At 51.8% G+C, this 19,423-nt stretch overlaps 2 protein-coding genes across 3 annotated transcripts in view; one reads left to right on the top strand and one right to left on the bottom strand.

Moving 5' to 3' along the window:
* The window catches only part of XPC (XPC complex subunit, DNA damage recognition and repair factor), a 49,366-nt gene extending 35,655 nt beyond the window's left edge, over nucleotides 1-13,711 (top strand). The window contains exons 16-17 of one of the 2 annotated variants that reach the window (XR_005581629.2): nucleotides 4,011-4,163; nucleotides 13,537-13,711. Coding sequence is in view for 1 of the 2 variants with exons in the window: in XM_074404088.1 (XP_074260189.1) it covers nucleotides 4,011-4,025 (15 nt within the window). In the remaining variant the exon portion in view is untranslated. Of the gene's footprint in view, nucleotides 1-4,010; nucleotides 5,157-13,536 lie in introns of those variants that run through there. The other variant, XM_074404088.1, reaches the window with a different exon arrangement.
* Nucleotides 794-19,277, bottom strand: TMEM43 (transmembrane protein 43). Its single transcript, XM_003926175.4, has 12 exons — nucleotides 19,083-19,277; nucleotides 14,827-14,976; nucleotides 13,705-13,839; nucleotides 12,994-13,088; nucleotides 12,047-12,096; nucleotides 11,723-11,792; nucleotides 10,859-10,929; nucleotides 9,776-9,897; nucleotides 9,438-9,512; nucleotides 8,768-8,869; nucleotides 5,150-5,267; nucleotides 794-2,868 (listed from the first exon to the last, which is right to left on the bottom strand). The coding sequence occupies exons 1-12, from the start codon at nucleotides 19,092-19,094 to the stop codon at nucleotides 2,666-2,668; spliced, it is 1,203 nt and encodes a 400-aa protein (XP_003926224.1). The 5' UTR covers nucleotides 19,095-19,277; the 3' UTR covers nucleotides 794-2,665.
* Between the last annotated feature and the right edge of the window lie 146 nt (nucleotides 19,278-19,423).

The following is a 19,423-nucleotide window of genomic DNA, read 5'->3' as shown; positions in this document are numbered from 1 at the left end:
CCTCTCACCTCAGCCTCCTGAGTAGCTGGGACCATGGGCATGCACCACCATGCTTGTCTTTCTGGGGTTTTGAGACGATGGCATTGCCATGTCTCTGCAGTAATAACTTCTTCAGGCATATGTCAGCTGCTAGGAGGCATTATTGAAAAGAAACAGTAGGTTCTGAGAAACAGAAGAGGTTTGAGAAAGTTATCACTCACCTGCTTGTAAAAAATAAAGCACTCAAACTGCTAGCATCAGAGTGGGCAGTTAGCAGCCATTGCTTCAGAACAGAAAGTAAATGAATGAAAAATTAATGCCACGAGTCAGGCATTCTATGGGCATTATCCCATTTGGCCCTCACAACAACCTTGTGAGGTGGACAAGTGTTGTTCCCATTGTACCAGTGAAGGAACAGACTCAAATCTTTGATTTGCCCAACTTCACAGTCAGTTTGTAGCAACCGTTGGCTCAGAACTCAGGTCTGTGTGCCAACTCAGGATGCCTTTGGCTGTGCAGCACACTGTTGCCCCTTCCGCCTCTTCTGGCACATTCTGAAGATGCATGAAGCCTGAGTCATTCACTTTAAATCAAGCCAAAACAAAGTGGGCTTCTGTATGGAAGGCCTGAGTGCTAGGGATACTGAGTTGCCCTTAAAACAAAACAAAACAAAACAAAACAAAACAAAAACCTATTTTAACCACTGAAAGCTCAGAACAAAGTTCCACAAAATTCAGTTCTCAATAAATCTTATGGCTGAATTATTTATAGGAATTTCATAAAGAATGCCAAAAAATAAAAATAAAACAGGATGTCAAGGTCCCATACCAGAAGATACTTAGAAATTTATTTCAAAAATTTTCATTAAAAATACAAAGATAATACAAATTTGGTTTTCAAAGCTTTCACATTTTTCTTAACATTATTTTTCTCTTTAAGAACACTTTTGAAGTTGACGGTAATTTAAAATCCTTATTAGAAAAAAACCAAGTATCAAGGATTTTGCATTTAGCCATCATCTAGTTATACTGTGTGTTTTCCGGAAGCATCCTTTAAGAGTTTGGAGATTTGATGAAATTGCTAATGTTATAAGCAGTTAGTGAATACTGTTCGATCCTAAACCCAGATAAGTCATCTTGCGCTGGCTGTTTTTCATGTAAAGAAACTCATTTATAGTACAGGCACCCCAAGCCAAGAGAGATGATTACAGATCTCTATAGTTTCAGAAGTTCTGACCCCTTCCTTATTCATCTACCAAATACTTAGTTGCTAAAGCAGTTACTCCCAGCAGGTGCAGAAGTTTCTGAATATGAGAGAAGGTATACAAAGAATCATTTAAGACATCATCCTGGTTACAACATACTTTATCTTTAAAAGGGTGTGAGAGTAGTTGGGAAACAGAAATTCTGTGACTTAGGTGTGGGTGGATTTTATTTAGGATGACTAAAGCTATGGACAAAACCCGTGAAAGAACCACTCAGAAGCAAGAGATAGGAGGCCCAGGTGCCCGAGTCAAAAGCACTCCCGGTGAAATCAACCAGGCAGATGTGGGCATTCTGCAGCAAGCCTAAGGCCCCAGTTCTTTATTGTGGTTGACTGGGCTATGAAGGAGCCCATTTAGTATAAAGCTTCCAACCTTTTCTCTTAATCTTTTCTTTAATCTTTTAAATCATCTTGAAGTGCACAGGGGAGTTTCCGATGCCAGAGGATGAAAGCAAGTGCTTTCTCCACCCTCTCTTCCCAGAGGGAAAACAAATCCTTTTGCTAATACTTGTTTCAATAGCATCCCTTGTAAAGCTTCTCAGTGACACAAAATACTGACAGAGGTAACTTTTTATCCGTCAAACCACACACCCCAATTTAACACCTTTCAGTGCTCTGAATTCAATTGACAGACTAAAAGGTGTTTCCTGTAACAGTCTGAAATATTAATCATTCAGGTGCGTGTGTGTTTTTTTTTTTTAATACTATTTCAGAAAACTCCCTCTTGCGGTAGGAAAATACACAGGAACCAGCAAAATAATGAAGAAAAACTTAAGTAGGGCCTTCAGAGATCACACACACTACAGATTCTACCAAGCCATAAGGTACATGTAAAGCCCAACATATGTCCAGCTTTTCTCAGAACACCTTCGGTGTTTTAAGTACCAAATCAGGTTCTGGCCACAGACTAGGTTTTGGGTGTGCCTGCTTTGTGCGGTCCATGTGCAGTGTGTCTGCCGGTGACCCAGGACTCAGCAGTAACGACGAATGGCCACCCCTCAAGATCACAGATGTGCTTAGTGGTGGTGGGAAAGCCTGGCACTGTGTGCAGTGATGAGAAGCAGCGTACGGCAAGGCCGAGCCCTTTATCAGCAGGCCTCTGGATCGTCTGCGTTGTCAGCTGCCGATGGGCGGGTGGCCAGCCATACCCACTCGGTCTGAGAGAGAGGAAGGAAACAGCAGGAGAAGCTGTCAGGTTGCCATTTATAAGCTGCTGCTGACCACCAAAGCTGCTTACTGGCAAGAAGAGGCGTGGGGAAGACCAACCCGGTGCACGTGCTGTCAAGTCTGGCCCCTGAAGAGGAGAGGGGGTGCAGAGTCCAAAACCGCTCCAAGCTCCTGCTCTGGCATGGAGCTGGGTCAGGGGTGATGGAGACCAGGATCCTAGGGCTTACGCAGGTGTCGAGTGGGTGCCAGGGTCTTTTCACTCTAGTTTTTTGGCCGGCACTCGTGTCCGAGCAACAATGATGGGCACCAGGGCCAGGCTGGCGATGAGGAGGGCCCACAGGGGCCGGTAGAAGAGCCAGCCAGCCGCCACGGTCAGCAGGGTCAGTGAGGTGGCCATGCAGAAGGCAAAGGCTTTCAGGCCAATGTTGACGAGGTCCCGGAAGACAGGAAACCAGTCCACTGTGGAAAGGAGAAAGGCAATGAGGTGTAACCCACTCTACATCTCACCACCTCAGCAGATCGCTCCTGTCCCTAGGTGAGGATGGGCCTCTGTTGCTTCGTGCATGAGGAGGGGAGACAGTCAGTGCAGCAGAAGGCAAAGAGCCTTGTTCTGAGAGCTAAGGGAGCACAGGAGCCTCTGCTATGAGCTGCATGGCCAGACACACTGAGCCAACCACTCTACCCCGCTCCAGGGGAGAGGACATGGCAGTGCTTTGTAAACTTTAATACTGTATGTGGATAGCAGTCTGAGGCCAGTATAAAGACATTTGCCTGTAATGCTGGAAATACCCTGGGTCCTGCACACTCACACAAGAGGCTGTAGGTGGAGCCTCCTGTGGGTGCCTGTTTGTTTGGACCTCTCAGCCATTCCTAGAGGTGTTTGTTCGTTCATGCAGCGAGATGTTACTGATTATTTATGTGCCCAGCACTGAACCAGCAGGTACTATAGGAAATAAATTAGCCTAAGCATTGGCCTCTCCTCAAGAATCCGACAAACTATTGGTTCAATAGGATAAAGCTTAGGTTTCAGCTAAATTCATGAGGAATTACTCTATTCTTGCCTTGTGTGACCTCTCCAGGTTGGCGTTCCATAGCTGATGTCCTCAGGGAATCTTCGCTCAGTTCCCAGGAGGCCACCAGTGGTCTGGAATCACTGGGTTTGCAGAGCAAGCCCTGGTGCCCCACCATGCCTGCAGCACACCCTGCAAGCCACCATTTGGCCTCATCCTGGTCTGTTCCCATACAGCACTGCTACTTAGCCCTTATAATCGGCAAAGTTCATGTTTCTGAGCGTTGCCTATGTGTTATCTCATGAAGTGCTCATGCCTACCCCGTACGGTAGGTATTCTTCTTAACTTCATTTTACCTATAGGGTCACTGAGGCTCAGGGAGTTAAGAAACTCACCCCAAGTAAAAAGTGCCAGAACCAGGATTTGAACTCAGAACCGTCTAGGCCCAGAGCCTGGGCTCTGAGCTGTTGCTCTAAGCCTGTCTGTCTCTGTTGCTATGGAGTCTTACACATGGCAATCAGTATTTATCAAACGTATAGGGGAGTGTGTGCTTCCCTGCTGCACTCCCAACTCACCCCACCTGCCCTGCAGGTCCATCCACACTGAGTCTGTCTGAATCTGGAGCATTCCAGACAGAGAGTGAATTGGGATCACAGACGTCAGAGATCCAAAGAAGGGCCCTCTGAGACAGACACATGGAAACTGAGGCTCCAGAAAGGAACTGGTCTGCCCAAGGTCATAAAGGTAAGATGGAGGATTCCGTTTAAATGCTGATCTCTCCCTAATATGCCCACCATGTCACTGGTCTTTCTGAGCACAATTTGGCTGTCCAAAGAAAGCCTCAGGGAGAGCCCTTTCCTTCCCAGTCCTGTTTTCCCAACTGTAAACAAAGGAGGTGGTCCCCTCAAGCTCTGACAGCCCAAGATGTGCAGCCAGACCTTTTCCAACTTGTGCCTGCTGAGTGGGGGAGAGGTTTTTGTTGGCACCCAGAGAAGGCTGGACCCAGTCATGTGACTGGAAGAGACACACCAGGGACACCAGGGAAAGGCTTGGATGGAGAGTTCTCTGCAGAACCCCATCCTCCCAGGCCCAGAACATACTCAGCCACCCTGGGCACTCAGATCCCCAACCACGCTAGGCCACAGGGCTCCTACTGGGCTTGCTGGCACCAACCTCAGGCTGGGAGAATGACCTAGAACTCTCCTTCATCCTCCAGACTTGCTGGCTGCCCAAATCTAGCCCAGGTTTTGGAGTAAGGAAGGAAACATGATAGTTTTGGGTGTTTCCTGTTTGCCAAACATTTCATAAAACTCTGCAATATGCAATATGAGGGGTGAGGGGACCGAAGCTGAGGTGGGAAGGGAATGGCCAAGCATCCAGAGCTTGGATGTGACAGATTTCAAGCAGGTCTGGCTGGGTCCCATGTGATACTCAATTGTAGAGCAAAGGAATGATGAGCAAATGAGCAAGCCAGTGGATGGATAGACCTTCAGGCAGTGGAGCGAGACCAGTGCCCCAGGGTCGGCCCCACCCAGCCTTGCCCCTGGCAGCTCCTGGCCTCACACTTGCCTTCTGCTCCCTCATCCCAAGGCTATGGAGCAGGGACACAGAGATGGGCCAACTGCCTGGTCTCTGCACAGTGGCCATCCTGTCAGGCTGGAAGGACTGAGATGATGCAACAGGCAGAGGAGACTGCAAGAGGGAGGGCAGTGACCCACCCCGACATTTACCCAGGGTGTAGAGGATCCGTGTCATGAGGTTGAGGCCCATGAACATGGCCATCCAGCCGGCCGCCCGCAGGCCCCAGGTCTTCATGGAGTTGCTCTTTAGTTCTCTATGAAATACCTCCTGTAGGACAAAGTGGGGATAGGTCAGGACATCGAGAGGCAGCAGCCCTACCCGGTCAGCAGGGCAGGTGCTGAGGGGGCTGTGGCAACTTGGGAGCTGTTGACCATTTCTGAACAGGCCAGAGGGAGGTGGGGCAAGCCTCCTACAGGGCTAAGTCCTTCTGCCCAGCTGGCAGAGCACAGGGCAAGGCATGAGATCTCTGTGGAAGGTAGGGGCCCTCCTCAGCTCAGAGCCCACCAATGCCTGGAGCCCTCAGCCCAGTCTCACCTGGAATGAGTGGGACCCTCCCCACCAGCCCTGAGCAGGTTTAAGCATGCTTGCTGGGTGGCATGCTCTGCGCTGTGTATGTGTTTAATCTCAGATCCTTTCCACATAGCTTGGGGACACTGCACCCTCCTTCTCAGACTCCATCACTGTCCATGCCCCTCTTCCTGTCCGTTAGATACTGCAATTCTTTTTTTTTTTTTTTTTTTTTTTTTTAATTTTTGAGATGGAGTTTTGCTCTTGTTGCCCAGCCTGGAGTGCAATTGTGCCATCTCAGCTCATCGCAACCTCTGTCTCCTGGGTTCAAGCATTTCTGACTCAGCCTCCCGAGTAGCTGGGATTACAAGGCATGTGCCACCATGCCCAGCTAATTTTGCCTTTTTGTTTGTTTGTTTTTTTAGTAGAGATGGAGTTTCTCCATATTGGTCAAGCTGGTCTAAAACTCCCAACCTCAGGTGATCCACCCACCTCGGTCTCAGTAAGTGCTGGGATTACAGGTGTGAGCCACCACACCCAGCCTAAATGCTGCAGTTCTTTAGCTGCTTCAGTCCATACTCTTTCCCCAGACATCCCATCTGCCTGCTTGGCCCCCATGTGCCGTGACCCTATGCAGCTCTGGCCTTCTGGGCCTCACAGCCCTGCAGCTCCCACTACCTCCTTGACATTTCCACTTGATGTCTTGGCCTGTCCAGTACTGACACTGGTGCCTTCTCTGTCTCAACACATGGCACACCCACCCACTCACATCTGGGGGAAAGACGTGGCCCGCTCCTCCCCAACCACCTCCATCCAGTCCAGGCCACATATTCCCGAGTCTCTTGCCACTGTCCGCCCACAGGAGGCTCACTGGTCCTGCTTCTAACACCTACTCCGTGTTCTCCATGCAGCCACCTGCCGGAGCCCTGCCACCACTAACCCTGCCGCGGGTACCCTGACCCCGCTGGCTGCTGTCCCCAGCCCAGGTTGAGTGTCCTTCGCCTTTGGGTGTCTGCATGTGGGTTTGCTCTGCCTACATACAGCAATTGCCCGCAGTCATGCCTGGCTGGCTTCCTGCACACTCTTCCAGCTTGGCTTCAATGCCATTTCTTCAGAGGGCTTTCCCTTACCCCCTGATCTGAATTGGGCCCTCTCTTAGAGTCCATAACAATAGAAACAGATCACACCGACACCATTTATCTGAACTCTCCCAAGTGTTTTACAAATATTATCTTACTTAATCCTCAGAATCACTCAGTGAGGTAGTTATACTTACCTCCATTTTACAGATGAGGAAACTGAGGCTCTGAGAGGATAAGTCATGTACCCAGGGTCTCACCTCAAGCAGTTAACTAAACGTTACATTTCCAAGAGCAGGGGGCATGTCTGTGAAGTACCTGATGCTTAATGAAAATTGCTGAATGAATAATCCTCAACAATCAAACCAGTTAGGGATGATGAGACTACTACTAATAGTACTTAAAACATTCTCCTCTTCGTGAATGAGTAAACAGGCTGAGAGATCAGCACCAACTCAAGGTGCTGTAGCAGGTGGGAGGCAGCACCGGGGCTGGCTGCACTCTCCTGCCTGTGGGACTGGAATTGGGGCATCCTGACTTTTGCCCTGGGCTGCCTGCCTGGCTCTGGGCCTTTTCTTCCACTTGGCAGAGACCCCAGACCTTGTGTGGGGGCAGGGGCTGCGCTGGGGGAAGGCAGGGCTTTGGGGCTGCTAAACAGCAGGAGGCCCAGGGTGGTGAGGAGGCCGCCTGCCCATCTGCATTGCAGAGCCTTCCCTTTCTGGGGCATTACCTAAGCCATGGGCCCCATCCACTCCTCTCTGGAGGGGCAGTTCTGCGAGCAGGGCCTCATCCCTGGGAGAGACAGCAAGGTCTGGACTAGGCCTCCTAATTTTAGAAACCTGCTGAGAACCCTTAGCTACTGGTGGAAGGGTGACTCATGGTCTTTTATGCTAGGAGGTGGCAACCCCACCCCGGGGTTGGTAACTGACCACACCCTAGCCCTGGCCAGGTACCGGGAGTGGGTGAGGCCCAATCACCACCATGGGCTCGAGACTAATGGCACAGACAGCTGCTGAGGGTCTAATAATAGGAACAAAAGGTCACAGCTAGCCCCTGACGCCTGCCTGCTGCCTTACCCCTTTCTGGCCCTTCTGGACGAAAACTCCAGCGGTCCCGGTTAAGGCAGGTATAGAGTACTACACCAGGGACACCCATGTTCATCAACAGCAGAAAAACTAAAGACACAGTTTTTCTGCTACAGAGAGGGACTGCCTGCCTAGAGAAGACAAGCTCAACTTTTAAGGCACAGAACTGAACTAATCAGCACGTCTAGGCACCCCTTCTCCTTGGGTCGTGGGGGAGGCACAGCCCTCCCTATTTATGATGGGAGAGGGATGCCCAGGTAGCTGAGGCCCAAAACAGTTCCCTGCCCTCCTGATGTTCTGGAAGGACACAGACCTCGATGTAGCCCCCTCACCCACTCCCACTCCCTGCTCTGGGCTGTAGCTATAGCACTCCAGGTGCCCCTGACAAGGTGAACCTTTTCATGCCCAGACTGGGCAATTCTTGCCAGAAATACTGATTCTTCCAGGGTTGACCCCTGCTCGTCAGCAAAATTCACTTGTCAGAGGCCCTGCTTGACCACTGTAGAAATGGATGTCCTATTCTGATGTCCACTGGTCTCAGAGCACCTGTTCTCTTCCCAACACTAGGCACAATGCATCAGTACTTAACGAGTTTCTGTCACTCTCACTCCTCTATTGGACAGTCTGTGAGGCAGAGTGAGTTTACTGCCTAGCACAGTCCTGCACACTGAGGGTTCATGACAAACAGCCTCCCCAGTCCCAAAACCCAAATGCTGAAATGCTCCAAAATCAAAAACTTTGAGTGCCACCATGACGCCGCAAGTGAAATCCCACACCTGACCACATGTGAGGGGTTGCACTGTATAAACTCACCTTCAGGCAATGTGTACAAAGTATACATGAAACATAAGTAGATTTTGTGTTTAAACTTGGTTCCCATCCCCAAGAGATCTCATTATGTATATACAGATATCTGTAAATCCAAAAATATCTGGAATCTGAAACACTCCTGTCAAGTACTTTGATGAGGGATACTCAACATTCCGCTATTTCTTCTTGCTTCACTATGACCCCTGGTAGTGGGATCCTATTAAATAACCACTGGAAGGAAGAAGCCGCTTGTTCCCCCACCATATAGGTAGGGCATAACACTCACCTCTGCTGAGAAGTCCCCGTGGTGCAGGAGCAGTAAAGTATCCCCAGACTTGGTGGAATATGGGACTAGTTGGTCACCCCGCTGCCGAGCAATCACGGTGACCTGGTCAGAGGAGTTAGCATTAGAGCTGAAGGGCAACCAGAGGGAGACGCTCCCACAAGAGTCGCAGCCCACCCTCCTGGGACTGGGTGCCAGCCGGGGAAGTGAGTGCAGAGACCCTGGGAATTCTCTCTCCATTCGTCCACCTGGGGTGCATCAGCCCCTGCAGTTCTGGATGAGCTGCTCCATTCAAATCTCCAGGCAGTACCTTGGGCAGCAGGCAGAGCGGGGGCAGGGGCGGGACTGCACATAGGCCAGGAATGCAAGACCAAGTATTGTGAGATCAAAATGGGGTGGAGGAGAGGGGCTGCGTGTGACTGGAACACCAGTCATAAGCCACAACTACGAGACCCCTCTTGAGCTGCCCTTCTTAGTGTGGGGTCCATGGACAGCTGTGGGGACATGGAGCTTTGAAACCGCTCAGCAGCGTGCCCGCCTTACAGTGCGTCTGAGCGTGTCCCTTTCCTCAGGGAAAAGAGGGTTCAACCGCTCCTGACATTGATCAAGGTGTCTGTGCCGAGGGAAGTTGTGAGGCCCTGATTTAGGGTCTGCCCCTGGGAAGCCAGGTTACCATGTGAGCCGGGCCCAGGTCAGGGTCATCGCCACTCAGTCCAGCATAGGAAAAGGAGACGCGCAAGTCTCCAACCTGGGGCAGAAGAGAAATGGGAAAAGTGAGGCAGGGAGTTGCTGGCCTGGGACCAGGTCCAGGATGCCTCAGCCATACCCCTCAGGCTTCTCCACCTCCACACCTGTCCCCAGGCTGTGCCGTCACCCAGAAGGCCTCTCCCACTCCAACTGCACTTGGCCAAGTGCAGCTGTGGATGCAACTGAGCTGAATCCACCTGCTGCAGGAACCTGATTATAGGGCCCTGACCCTTCTATCTGGAAAACCCAAGTCTCTCCGCGCACCTCCGGGTACTTGGGGTTTTCGCTGTGGTAGAAAAAGTCCCCGCGGCGAAGGATGTCCACATGAGGGTCCTCCAGCTTGGACAGGCTCAGGGGCTTGAAGTTGTCGACTTTGTCGATGAGGCCTGAGGGGAGCAGAATGCTTAGAAACCTAGTGGACCAGATGAAAACCTCAATCTGCAAAGCCTCCGCCCCGACCCTCTTCCACTGTGCTCTTGGAGCCTGCACATGGGGCGCTCCAGCCTGTGGTGCCTCTTTCTGACTCTGTCTTGTCCATGGCTTCCCCTGGGTTAGACCATCTCCTCCAGGAAGCTTTCCCTGTACACTCCCCACCAAGTCAGAGTGACCTCAGTGCTGGGAGTGGCCTTAGCCCTTTTCCCTTCCATCAGGGTTGACCAGCCACATCCAAGCCTGACTCGCCTCCTGGGCTGAGAGCTACTTGAGGGCTGGCCCAGCTGGCACAGCAGGCATCATCCAGCAACAGAGCAGACAGAAGGCAGCCAGGCCAGGCCCAGGATCATCCAGCCTCCCCAGGGCTATCAGGGCCTTTGGTGTCTTCTCCCACCTTCATGGGTCAGGCCCAGGAACAGAATGCCAGGGTTACTCCAGCCAATGGTGTTACATCCCTTGCAAGCTTCTCTTTGGAATCAATGTGGGTGGCTACGATGAGCCAGTGCCTTCCTGGCACAGGTAGGACTCAGAGGGAGAGCCCTAGGCTGACAGCACTGAACCGCCCCATGTCTACTACTAGCTGGAGGCTGCTTGAGGCAGGACTGTCTCAGCAGAGTCTACTCAGCACAGACACCAGCAGGCAGCTGGGTGAGGATGCATGCCTGAGTCATTCTCTGGAACAACTAAGGTTTCAGAGGAACCTGGTGGGATGGAGTGGGGTGGGGATTTCTAGTTAGCCCTTGCTTCCTGGAGATTCACCTTCCCCTGGCCCCCAGCCCAAAGTATGGTGCTGCAAAGGGGCATAGGGCTGATCCTATGCCTTTAGCCATCTGAAGGCTGAGTGCTGGGGGCTCCGGCCCTGGGTGGGGCCTTGTGTGTCTGGCATGAGCTGCTCTGGAAAGGCCTGAGACTTACCTGACGAGAGGAAAAACCTGCCAATTTGGACAAAGGGGGCTGTTGCCGTGAATGACTCCACCGCCATGGCACTGTGGGAGAGAGGGAGCCATCAGTGATGGGTACTGGTGTGGGAGCTGCCTGGGTCCATTTAGGTTGTTTGTGCTGGGCAGGGTCCCTACCAGAAGGTTCCTGCAAGTCCAGACTAGGCCAGGCACAGCAGATATCTTGACTTGCCCACCCCAGGGGTCCTGTGCCCCTTCCTGGGCTGAGCACCCTGACTCTGTCTCCTATTCACTGGAGCTTCCTACCCTCTTGCCTAGACCCCTGCCAGCCTGTCCTGCCCCACCTACCACTGTCAGATGGATCTTTTGTGGACTTCACATCCTTCACGAGCCCCTCCCAGGCCACAGAGCATTCCAGCCCCTGACCATCATACTGGCACAGCTCAGACCACTGCTGCACAAGCCTACCCTCCAGCCACACCCAAGTGTTATGCCCACCTCACCACCACTATGCTCCCTCCACTGAAATCCTGGGAAGCCCTGAACAAATGCCGCTGCCTCTGGAAAGCCTGTCCTGATTGTCCTCCCACCCATGGCAAACAGTTAACAAAATCTTCCCTGGCCCCATGCATGCAAATCCCCTTAGACGCTTGGTACGGGCCTTACATTTGCGACTTGTTTGCGGGGAGCTCGCCTGGGGTCAGGGGAGACAGACCTCTGTATTCCTGGTGCCCAGCACAGGGCTTGTCTCAAAACCACATCCCACATTTCAACCCATGAGGCAGGATTAACTCAATCCTGTTATTCAGATGAGGAAACTGAGTTTGGAGACCTGCCAGGGTAGACGAGGCTGCACTCAGGCCTGGGGCCTGGCTCTCACCTGGGGTTTTTGTGGCCAATCTCTCGGTCGAAGTTTTTGCTGTTGACAATTTCTGACCTCCATTCGGTGTCTGCTCAGGGAGAGGAATCAACTCAGAGCCTGGGTAGGAGTGGCATGTGGCTGAGAGCCCCCAGCTCCTCCCATCTCAGAGCCAAAGGGGTGAGTCGGAGAGCCTCACTGGATGGGTGGGAGAGCAGGGCTCTGAAGGCTGGGATCCTGCCACCTGATGTGTCCTTCCCATGGCCCCACCCACAGCCCTGCTGTCCAGCCACTGTTGTGAGCCCCCACCAGAGGCAGAGACCACATAAGGGGCCCAGCACTCACTGTAGGAGTACCTTGTCTCCTTCTTCACCTGCCCGTCCTCCGTGTACTCCCTGCAGGGAAAGCAAGGCAGCCACAGGGGTTAGCCCCATCACCCCGGGCAGTCTAACATCTAAGCATCTCCAGCCGGAAGCAATCTCAAGCAATCTCAGGGCTACCAGGTCAGACTCCCCAGCTGGGGCAGATGCCTTCTCTACACCAGCCCCAAGACAGGGCACTCACTCCTGGCAGACAGCCAGCTCCCACCCTTGAAGGCCCTGCCTGGAGGAAAGCGCTCTCCCATCCTGAGCTGAAGTCAGCCCCCACTGGCCTTACACCAAGGAGCCCAGCTCTGCCCTCTGGGCTCAGAGATCTGGCTGCACCCTCTGCTCCAGGACAGCCCTGTGGGGGCGGGTAGGGGGGGCGGCTCCTGAAGCTGCTTTTCTCCTGCTCTTCCCACCACCTCCCCACCCATCGGTCACAGTCCATGTGATTCGGGTGGGGCTGAACCCACCCTCAGCTCCAGGTGACCCTGGCCCTGGTCAGTAAGTGCCTGCCCTGGGACTCCTGTCAGAACTGATAAGCTGTAAGTGGCAAGAAGATGGGACCAACACAGCCGATGGGAAGGCTGAACACAGAGCAAGGCAGTGGGGTCTGGTGGGGTGACACACTGATCCTGATGACAGTGTTTGAGGCCTGCGAAATGTTATGTTTCAAGCTTGTGCATCCCTGGAACTTGCGGGATGAGGGAGCCACTCAATCTCCCTTTCCTCATGGATCCACTCTTCACTGGATTTTTGCCACTTCCACATCACTGGCCATTCATTTTGGGATAATTTCACACTTTTCTGATAGGAAGATGTTATACTTGAATTTCAAAGGCATCACAATGAAAGTCATTTGCACTTTATCCTGACACCTACACCTTACTCCTCCTTTACCCCGACAGTTTCCACCCCCTGGCAACTCACCTGGACTCCTCAGTTTCTACCCACTGGTACATCTCCACATGCCTCCGCAGTTTCACAGCCGGAAGATGGACCCCATAGTTTGGATCAGACAAAAGCTTCACACAGAATCAAACCAAAAAAATAAAGGATAAGATTCATGTCAGCCCAGAAAGACTGGCTCAGGGGAAACTGGACTGGAAGTGGAAGAACTAGAGGAGGGGGTGAGGGTGGAGAGCCCTATGCTGCTTCACAGGGGGATCAAGGATGCTCCCCGTCCCAGGTTCTTCACATGTACCACCTGTGACTCTGACCCTCACAGCATGGACCTGGGCTGCACGGTCCAATGGTATGGTACCAACAGCATACTGGGTATTCAAATAACAGGAAAGCGCTGGTGCCCAACATAGTTTTGTGACCTTGCAGTGGACATACATGGTCATCACAATCATGAGAGCACATCCCTGAGTGCCAGCCACTGTACCAAGACGTTAGTTACCTAATCTTACCAAATCCTCAAGGCTGGCCACAAGCTTGTTATCATTACTGTTCCTATTTTATACACAGAGACACTGAGACTCAGGATTGACGGGTCTACACAGCTGCTGAGCAGTGGAGGTGGGAATCACACCCATGTGTGACCATCTCCAAGGCCTATGTTTCCAAATCCTCAGCCAGACAACGCCCAGGACGAGCCCCGAGCCACTGGCAGGTCAGCATCCCTGCCAAGCCTACCTTGGATGTCCGCAGGGAACCAATGATGTGCACCAGCCTTCCTTCATTCTCCGGAGCCACAGTGTGGATGCTGTCAGGGGACACCACAAGCGAGAGCCCCTCGGCCAGCGAGGTTGCCGTCTTCAATGCGCGGCCCTGGAAGCAAAGGGAGTGGGGGTTTCAACAACTTGGGTGGCTCAGCCTGACTGTGCTTGTTGCAAAGTATCAGGGTAGGATGGGGACTCGGGGAGCACTGAGACCCATCTACCCACTGTACAGCTGGAAAACTGAGGTCTAGCAAGTGGCGAGTGGACTAGAACCCAGATTCCTGCTTTCCCAGGCAGACTTCTTCCTACTCCCACACTGGTTCCCACCAGCCCCTGCCAATCTTAGTACCACCTCAATGGTGGGAACAGCTGATGTTTCTACCTGCCCTGTACCTTTCTCCCCATTTTTATCTGCCTTTTTAAAAATTTTATTTTTAAATTTTTTTGTATAGAAGAGTCTTGCTTTGTTGCCCGGCTGCTTCCAAACTTCTAGCCTCAAGCAATCCACCCTCCTTGGCCTCCCAAAGTCCTGGGGTTATAGGCCTGAGCCAGCACGCTTGGCTCTCCTCCCCTACTCTCAGCCCATGTGGTTTACCTAGGTCTATCTGAACCCCTGTTCAAATCATGTGACCCAGGCCTTGCCAAGCAGAACATGTGAGTCATCCCTGGCCAGGGAGATTGGTTCAGAGGACTGAGAGCCAAACCAGGACAATGAGGCCCTGTAATTGTTGCTAAAATGATTTAGAAATATACTATTGCATCCTGAGGTCCTATTTTTGAAAGAAAAAGAAAAAGGGAGAGAGGGAGGGAGGAAGGGAGGAAGAAAGAAAGAGAAAGAAGGGAGGGAAGGAGGGAAAAAAAAGGAGGGAGGGAGGGAAAAAAGGAAGGAAGGAAAAAAAGAAAGGTCTCTTTCTTCCCTGGGCTAAGTGGTTGGATGTGAGCCAGATTCTCTGGCCACATTTGCCATCACAGAGGAAGTACCTGCCCAAGAAAAACACCACAATAGAGTAAAACAGGCAAGAGATGAAGAAATGGAGATTTCCTGGGGACCCAGCATGAACACTTGGATCCAACTGTGCCTGAGGGAGGTGCTAACCTCATTGGTGAAAATTAGGTAGAAGGAGAGCAGGAAGGTCATGAGCCCCACGAACATCCCACCCGAGGTCTCACTCAGCCGTTCCAGGAAGCCTGGCTGGGAGCCGGTTGTAACTTTGACATGTTCTCTCCGGGTACTCGTACTGGAATACTGAAGAAAAAGTAACATTCACAGAATGAGATTAGTTTTTTAAAAAAATACATGAAATTTGCTATTTATTTATACGCAGGGTTTTTTGTTTTTTTTTTTTCAGTTTTAACTAATTGGTAAAAAAAACCACACAGATATTCAATGTACACTTTGGTGGGTTTCCACAAACATATATTCCATCTGACCAACATCTAAAGCAAGGTGCAAAACATTTCCTTCACCCCAGAAAGTTTCTTTGTGCCTCTTTCCTGCCAATTCTCCCTGTCTCCACCAATCAGAGGTGGTAACTGGTGGGGAGGGGGAGAATTTAAATTTGAATTTTTCCCACTGTGGATTAGTTTTGTTTCTTCTAGAACTTGAGAAAAATGGAATCAGAGCACAAACTCCTTTCTGCCCAGCTTCTTGGACTCAGAGCACTGCTTTTGCAATTTATACACGTTGTGGTGTTTATCAGGAGTTTGTTCCTTTTCATGGCTGAGTAGTATTCCACTTATGACTATACCACAATGTGCTGAATCATTCATCGGGGGATAGGTATCTTGGCAGCTTCCAGGTTTTGGCTATTATGAATAATGCTGCTGTGAACATTCATATATGAACCTTTGTGTGGACCTGTGCTTTCATTTCCCATACATATATACCTAGGAGTGGAATTGCTGGTTCACAGAGAATATGTATGTTTAACTTTTTGAGAAACTGCCAAGCTATTTTACAAAGAGGTTATTAGAGATGTATTTTTAATGAAATTCAGCAAGCAGTGGCTGAGCTTTCTGAGGGCAGTGCTAGCCCTCGTGGGGTCAGAAAAGAAGTAGTCTTAGGGCAGCAAGGTCACAACCATAAACAATACTAGGAGGTCATGCAGAGTGTCTGGTGAGAGGGGTGGACCTGGTGCTCAAGGAGTGACCCCTTCCAGCTGAGGCATCAAGACAGGCTCTCTGGAGGAGGGGGCATTTGAGTAGCATCTTAGAGACAGACTCTAGGGGAAGTGCATCCCTGAAGGGGAGAACCATGTCAGCAGTGATGAGGAACTAGGAAGTGGTTCTGGGAGGAGCAGCTGCCTATCTGCTTTACCTGGGTTGTGGGAGGGATGGGGAAAGAAATGGGGAGCCTGGCATTTCTGCACCGGTTCACAGCGGGCCTCAAGCTCAGAGGTGAGTGGATCAGCCTTTGTCTGGCCAATAACAGAGACATGATTTGGGGTGTACCCACTGCTGATCAAAAGTGTCATCGCCTAGAGCAGGATCCTGGAGCCAGAAGGACTGGGTTTGAATCTAGGCTCTGCCACATACCAACTATGGGGTCTTGGGCAAGGAATTTCACCCCTTTGTGGCTTCCGTTTCCTTGGTGCATAGGGTTGTGATGAGAACCAAAGAACATAGTTATTGGGTGGCTCAGGGCCTAGGGCATGGAAAGCACTATACACGTGTTAGCTAGTGGGAATGTTAACAGATTTCCCTACAACTGACACTGGCTGGCACCAGGCGGGGGGTGAGCTGACAAAAGTCACAAAGAAGTAAAGTAGGGACCAGCTCAGACAGGCCCCATCCTGGCACTGGGTACCAGAGGAGTGATTTGAGTCAGAGTGTCTGTTTGGACAAAGCTGATGTCACATTCTGTCTCTGAATACCACCAGCCAAGCTCTCCAGTGACTAGATGTCCATGAATCCAGAAGTCGTCTTGACTTTACATGCCACTTGGGAACATTAGGGGAGTGAATCACCACAGGCAGGCAGGTGACCATCATAATGGTGACAATGGTAAACACACCAGTCTATCACAGGCCAGCCCACAGCAAGCCCAAAGAGGTAGATGCCATAACAACCCCATTTCACTGATAAGAAAATCAGGCTGAGGGGTTAAGTCATCTTCCCAGATCACACACCTTTAAGAGGAAGAGTTAGGATTCAAATCCAGGCAGACTGGAGGCTACTCTCCCATTACTCATTCCAGTCTGTGCTCCCCATCTCTTGGGGTACAATGTGAGCTGAATGTTGGGAGCCAGCTGCAGGCAGCAACAGGAAAAGGAGGCGTGGCTTCCTCTTGGGCCTCCCCTCAGCCAGCATCAAGATAAGGGGCTCAAAGATAATCTTGTAGGGAAGGAAGAGTGGTACAGTACGGTGCCCCCCAGGCTAGAGGAGGGGTGAGGTAGACAGTGACATGACATATCCAGCCCAGGTTCTGAACCAAAATTCCCAGTAAACATGGAAGATCATAAAGGATCTATATATCCACACATATATATATACACATATTATGTTCCATCTACACATACATCATATTGATACACACACACACACACACACACACACACACACACACACACACAGACATCCCCAGTGACACATCCCCTCCCAGTCCCAGCACTCAGAACTCAGAACTCAGAAGAAATGAGCAATGAGTGGTGGGAACAGAGGCTAACACATAGGCCCTGGAAATGGACAGAACTGGGTTTGATGCCCAGGTTCACCAATCGCTTGCTGTGTAAGCCTGGATAAATTGTTCTACCTCTCCGATTCTGTTTACTCACTTATAAAGTGGAGAGGGGAACAGTACCTTCACCACAGGTCCTGCTGCTGCTATACTGATTGAGAATTCTGTAGCCTCCCTGCTCCCCACCCCCGACCAATATCTTCAGATCCTCCTTCCTCACCCAGCCTAGTGGCTGTTGTAAATGTGTACCCAGCTACTGGAAGAATTAACAAAGGCTTGGCAGCAGAGGATACCCAAATGCAAGCATGTTCCTTGGTGATGGGTCAGGTCTCAATGTACCCAAGGTGGTCTCTATCCACTGGGACCATCTGCGCCACTCTGTGAGGACAGGCTAACTCCAAAGTCTGACCTTTTCAGCATGTTCCTGTGTCACAGCATGCCAAGCTGGCCACAAGAGCTTGGGCAAGTGCCTTAGCCTGCTGGGGAAGTTCCCCATCTGTAAAATACTGTGGTGGTGGTGACGGGAGTAAAGAATCCACATATTGCAGACAGGCTGGTCTCCTGACTGCCCTCTAGCCTTGTGGACGGACCCCAAGTCTCTCGGAACACCTCTGAGTGTTATCCTCTGAGCACCTTTCTAGGTACAACATTCAAGGCTTCTAACCCTCCTGAAGGCCCAAAGTGTCCTGGGAGTGTGGAGGATAGTAACCTGAGGCACAGTTTGCTTGGGCTGTGGGTGATGCACACCCTGGGCTCTCAAGGGGTGTGAGAGGCAGAGAGAACACTTGGGGACAGAAGCGGTGCCTGGAAACAGGGTGTGACAGGCAAGGGGAGAGCTGCTAGGACATTCTACCAAAGCAGGAGGGAGGGTGTGTCTGGGGCTGGCAGGGCTCCTAAGCTGGCCCTAGAAGCACTTTCACAGAGGAGGGGAGAGGTGAGTCAACAGCCTCTACCACACCCAGCGCCCTGGTAGGAGGCGCTGCTTGGTCTGTTGAATGAATGTGGGGCTTAAATAGTTTCCCGAGAAAGGCTGGTTGCAGGGAAAAGAGGCCTTGAAGGAACAGCCCTCAGCCAGGCCTTCTCCAACCAAATCCTTGCTAGGAAGAGGAGGGGCCCCATAGTAGAGAAATGCTCCCTCTCCCCCAACTCCTTCGCTCCCAGCCCAGCCTAAGCTTTTTGCAGCATCACAGCCTCGGTTTACACACCTCCCTAGAGCGGGGAGCTCTCTGCCCTCCTGGAGAGCCCTGTCTGTCCATTGCTGGACGGCTCCACTTGGGCTGGATGGCCTTCCTCCCTCCCAAGGGACTGGCCCCCTCTCTGAGGTCCCGTCCAGCTCTCATAATGCCCAAGTTTCAGATCGCCAAGGTCCAGGAAGGAACTGGGAATGCAAGGAGAGGCCGCGGAGAGGCGCACAAGCAGATCGCCGTGCGGGAGCCACACCTCCGAGTCCGCCTTCGCGTGAAAGCTGAGGACGAGCTGGGCCAAGGAACAGGGACAAAAGAAGGCTGGACGGGCCGAGAGATAACAGAAACGGATGAGCTGCCGAAGGCACAAAGCGCGCAGAGGGCAATGCGAGTCCGGCTGCGCGGAGGAGCTCCAGACGGCGAAATGGACCCAGGAGCCCCCAGCGCGACGGAGAAGCCTGGGTGTGGCCTGGCTGGCTAGGGGACACTCACATTCGCGGCCATCGTGGGACCCGGCTCGCTGCCGCCACCTCGCGCTCTTCAGCTAGCAAGTGGGCTGATGACCGGAGCGTGGAGTCCAGCGGCCTCTCGCCAGCTCCAGCTTCGAAAATCCGCGTGGACTCCAGGTACAGGAGGGACTGACCGCGGTTACCGCCCCGCGTGCCCAGCGTTTCTACGCATGCGCTCGGCGACGCCTCCTGGAAATTGTAGTTTAGGGTCCGGGACATTGCAGTACCTCACTGATGCGCCTGCGCACTGCAAAGCTTTCTGGGAAATGTAGTTTCTACTGCCTGGAGAGCTGCCGAAGGACGCGCAGCTTTCTGGGTAATGTA

This window comes from Saimiri boliviensis, chromosome 8 (assembly GCF_048565385.1).
Source record: "Saimiri boliviensis isolate mSaiBol1 chromosome 8, mSaiBol1.pri, whole genome shotgun sequence".
Taxonomy (NCBI): Eukaryota; Metazoa; Chordata; class Mammalia; order Primates; family Cebidae; genus Saimiri; species Saimiri boliviensis.
The sequence above is the reverse complement of the archived record's forward strand: the minus strand, read 5'-3'. Positions and strand labels throughout refer to the sequence as shown.

What these genes read in the sequence shown, in the direction of transcription:
- TMEM43 (XM_003926175.4), bottom strand. An exon ending in GTAGAAACTGAGGAGTCCAG is followed by an intron (nt 12,097 to 12,993) that starts GTGAGTTGCCAG and finishes CTTTCCCTGCAG; the next exon opens with GGAGTACACGGAGGACGGGC. An exon ending in CAGGTTTTTCCTCTCGTCAG is followed by an intron (nt 9,898 to 10,858) that starts GTAAGTCTCAGG and finishes TGCTCCCCTCAG; the next exon opens with GCCTCATCGACAAAGTCGAC.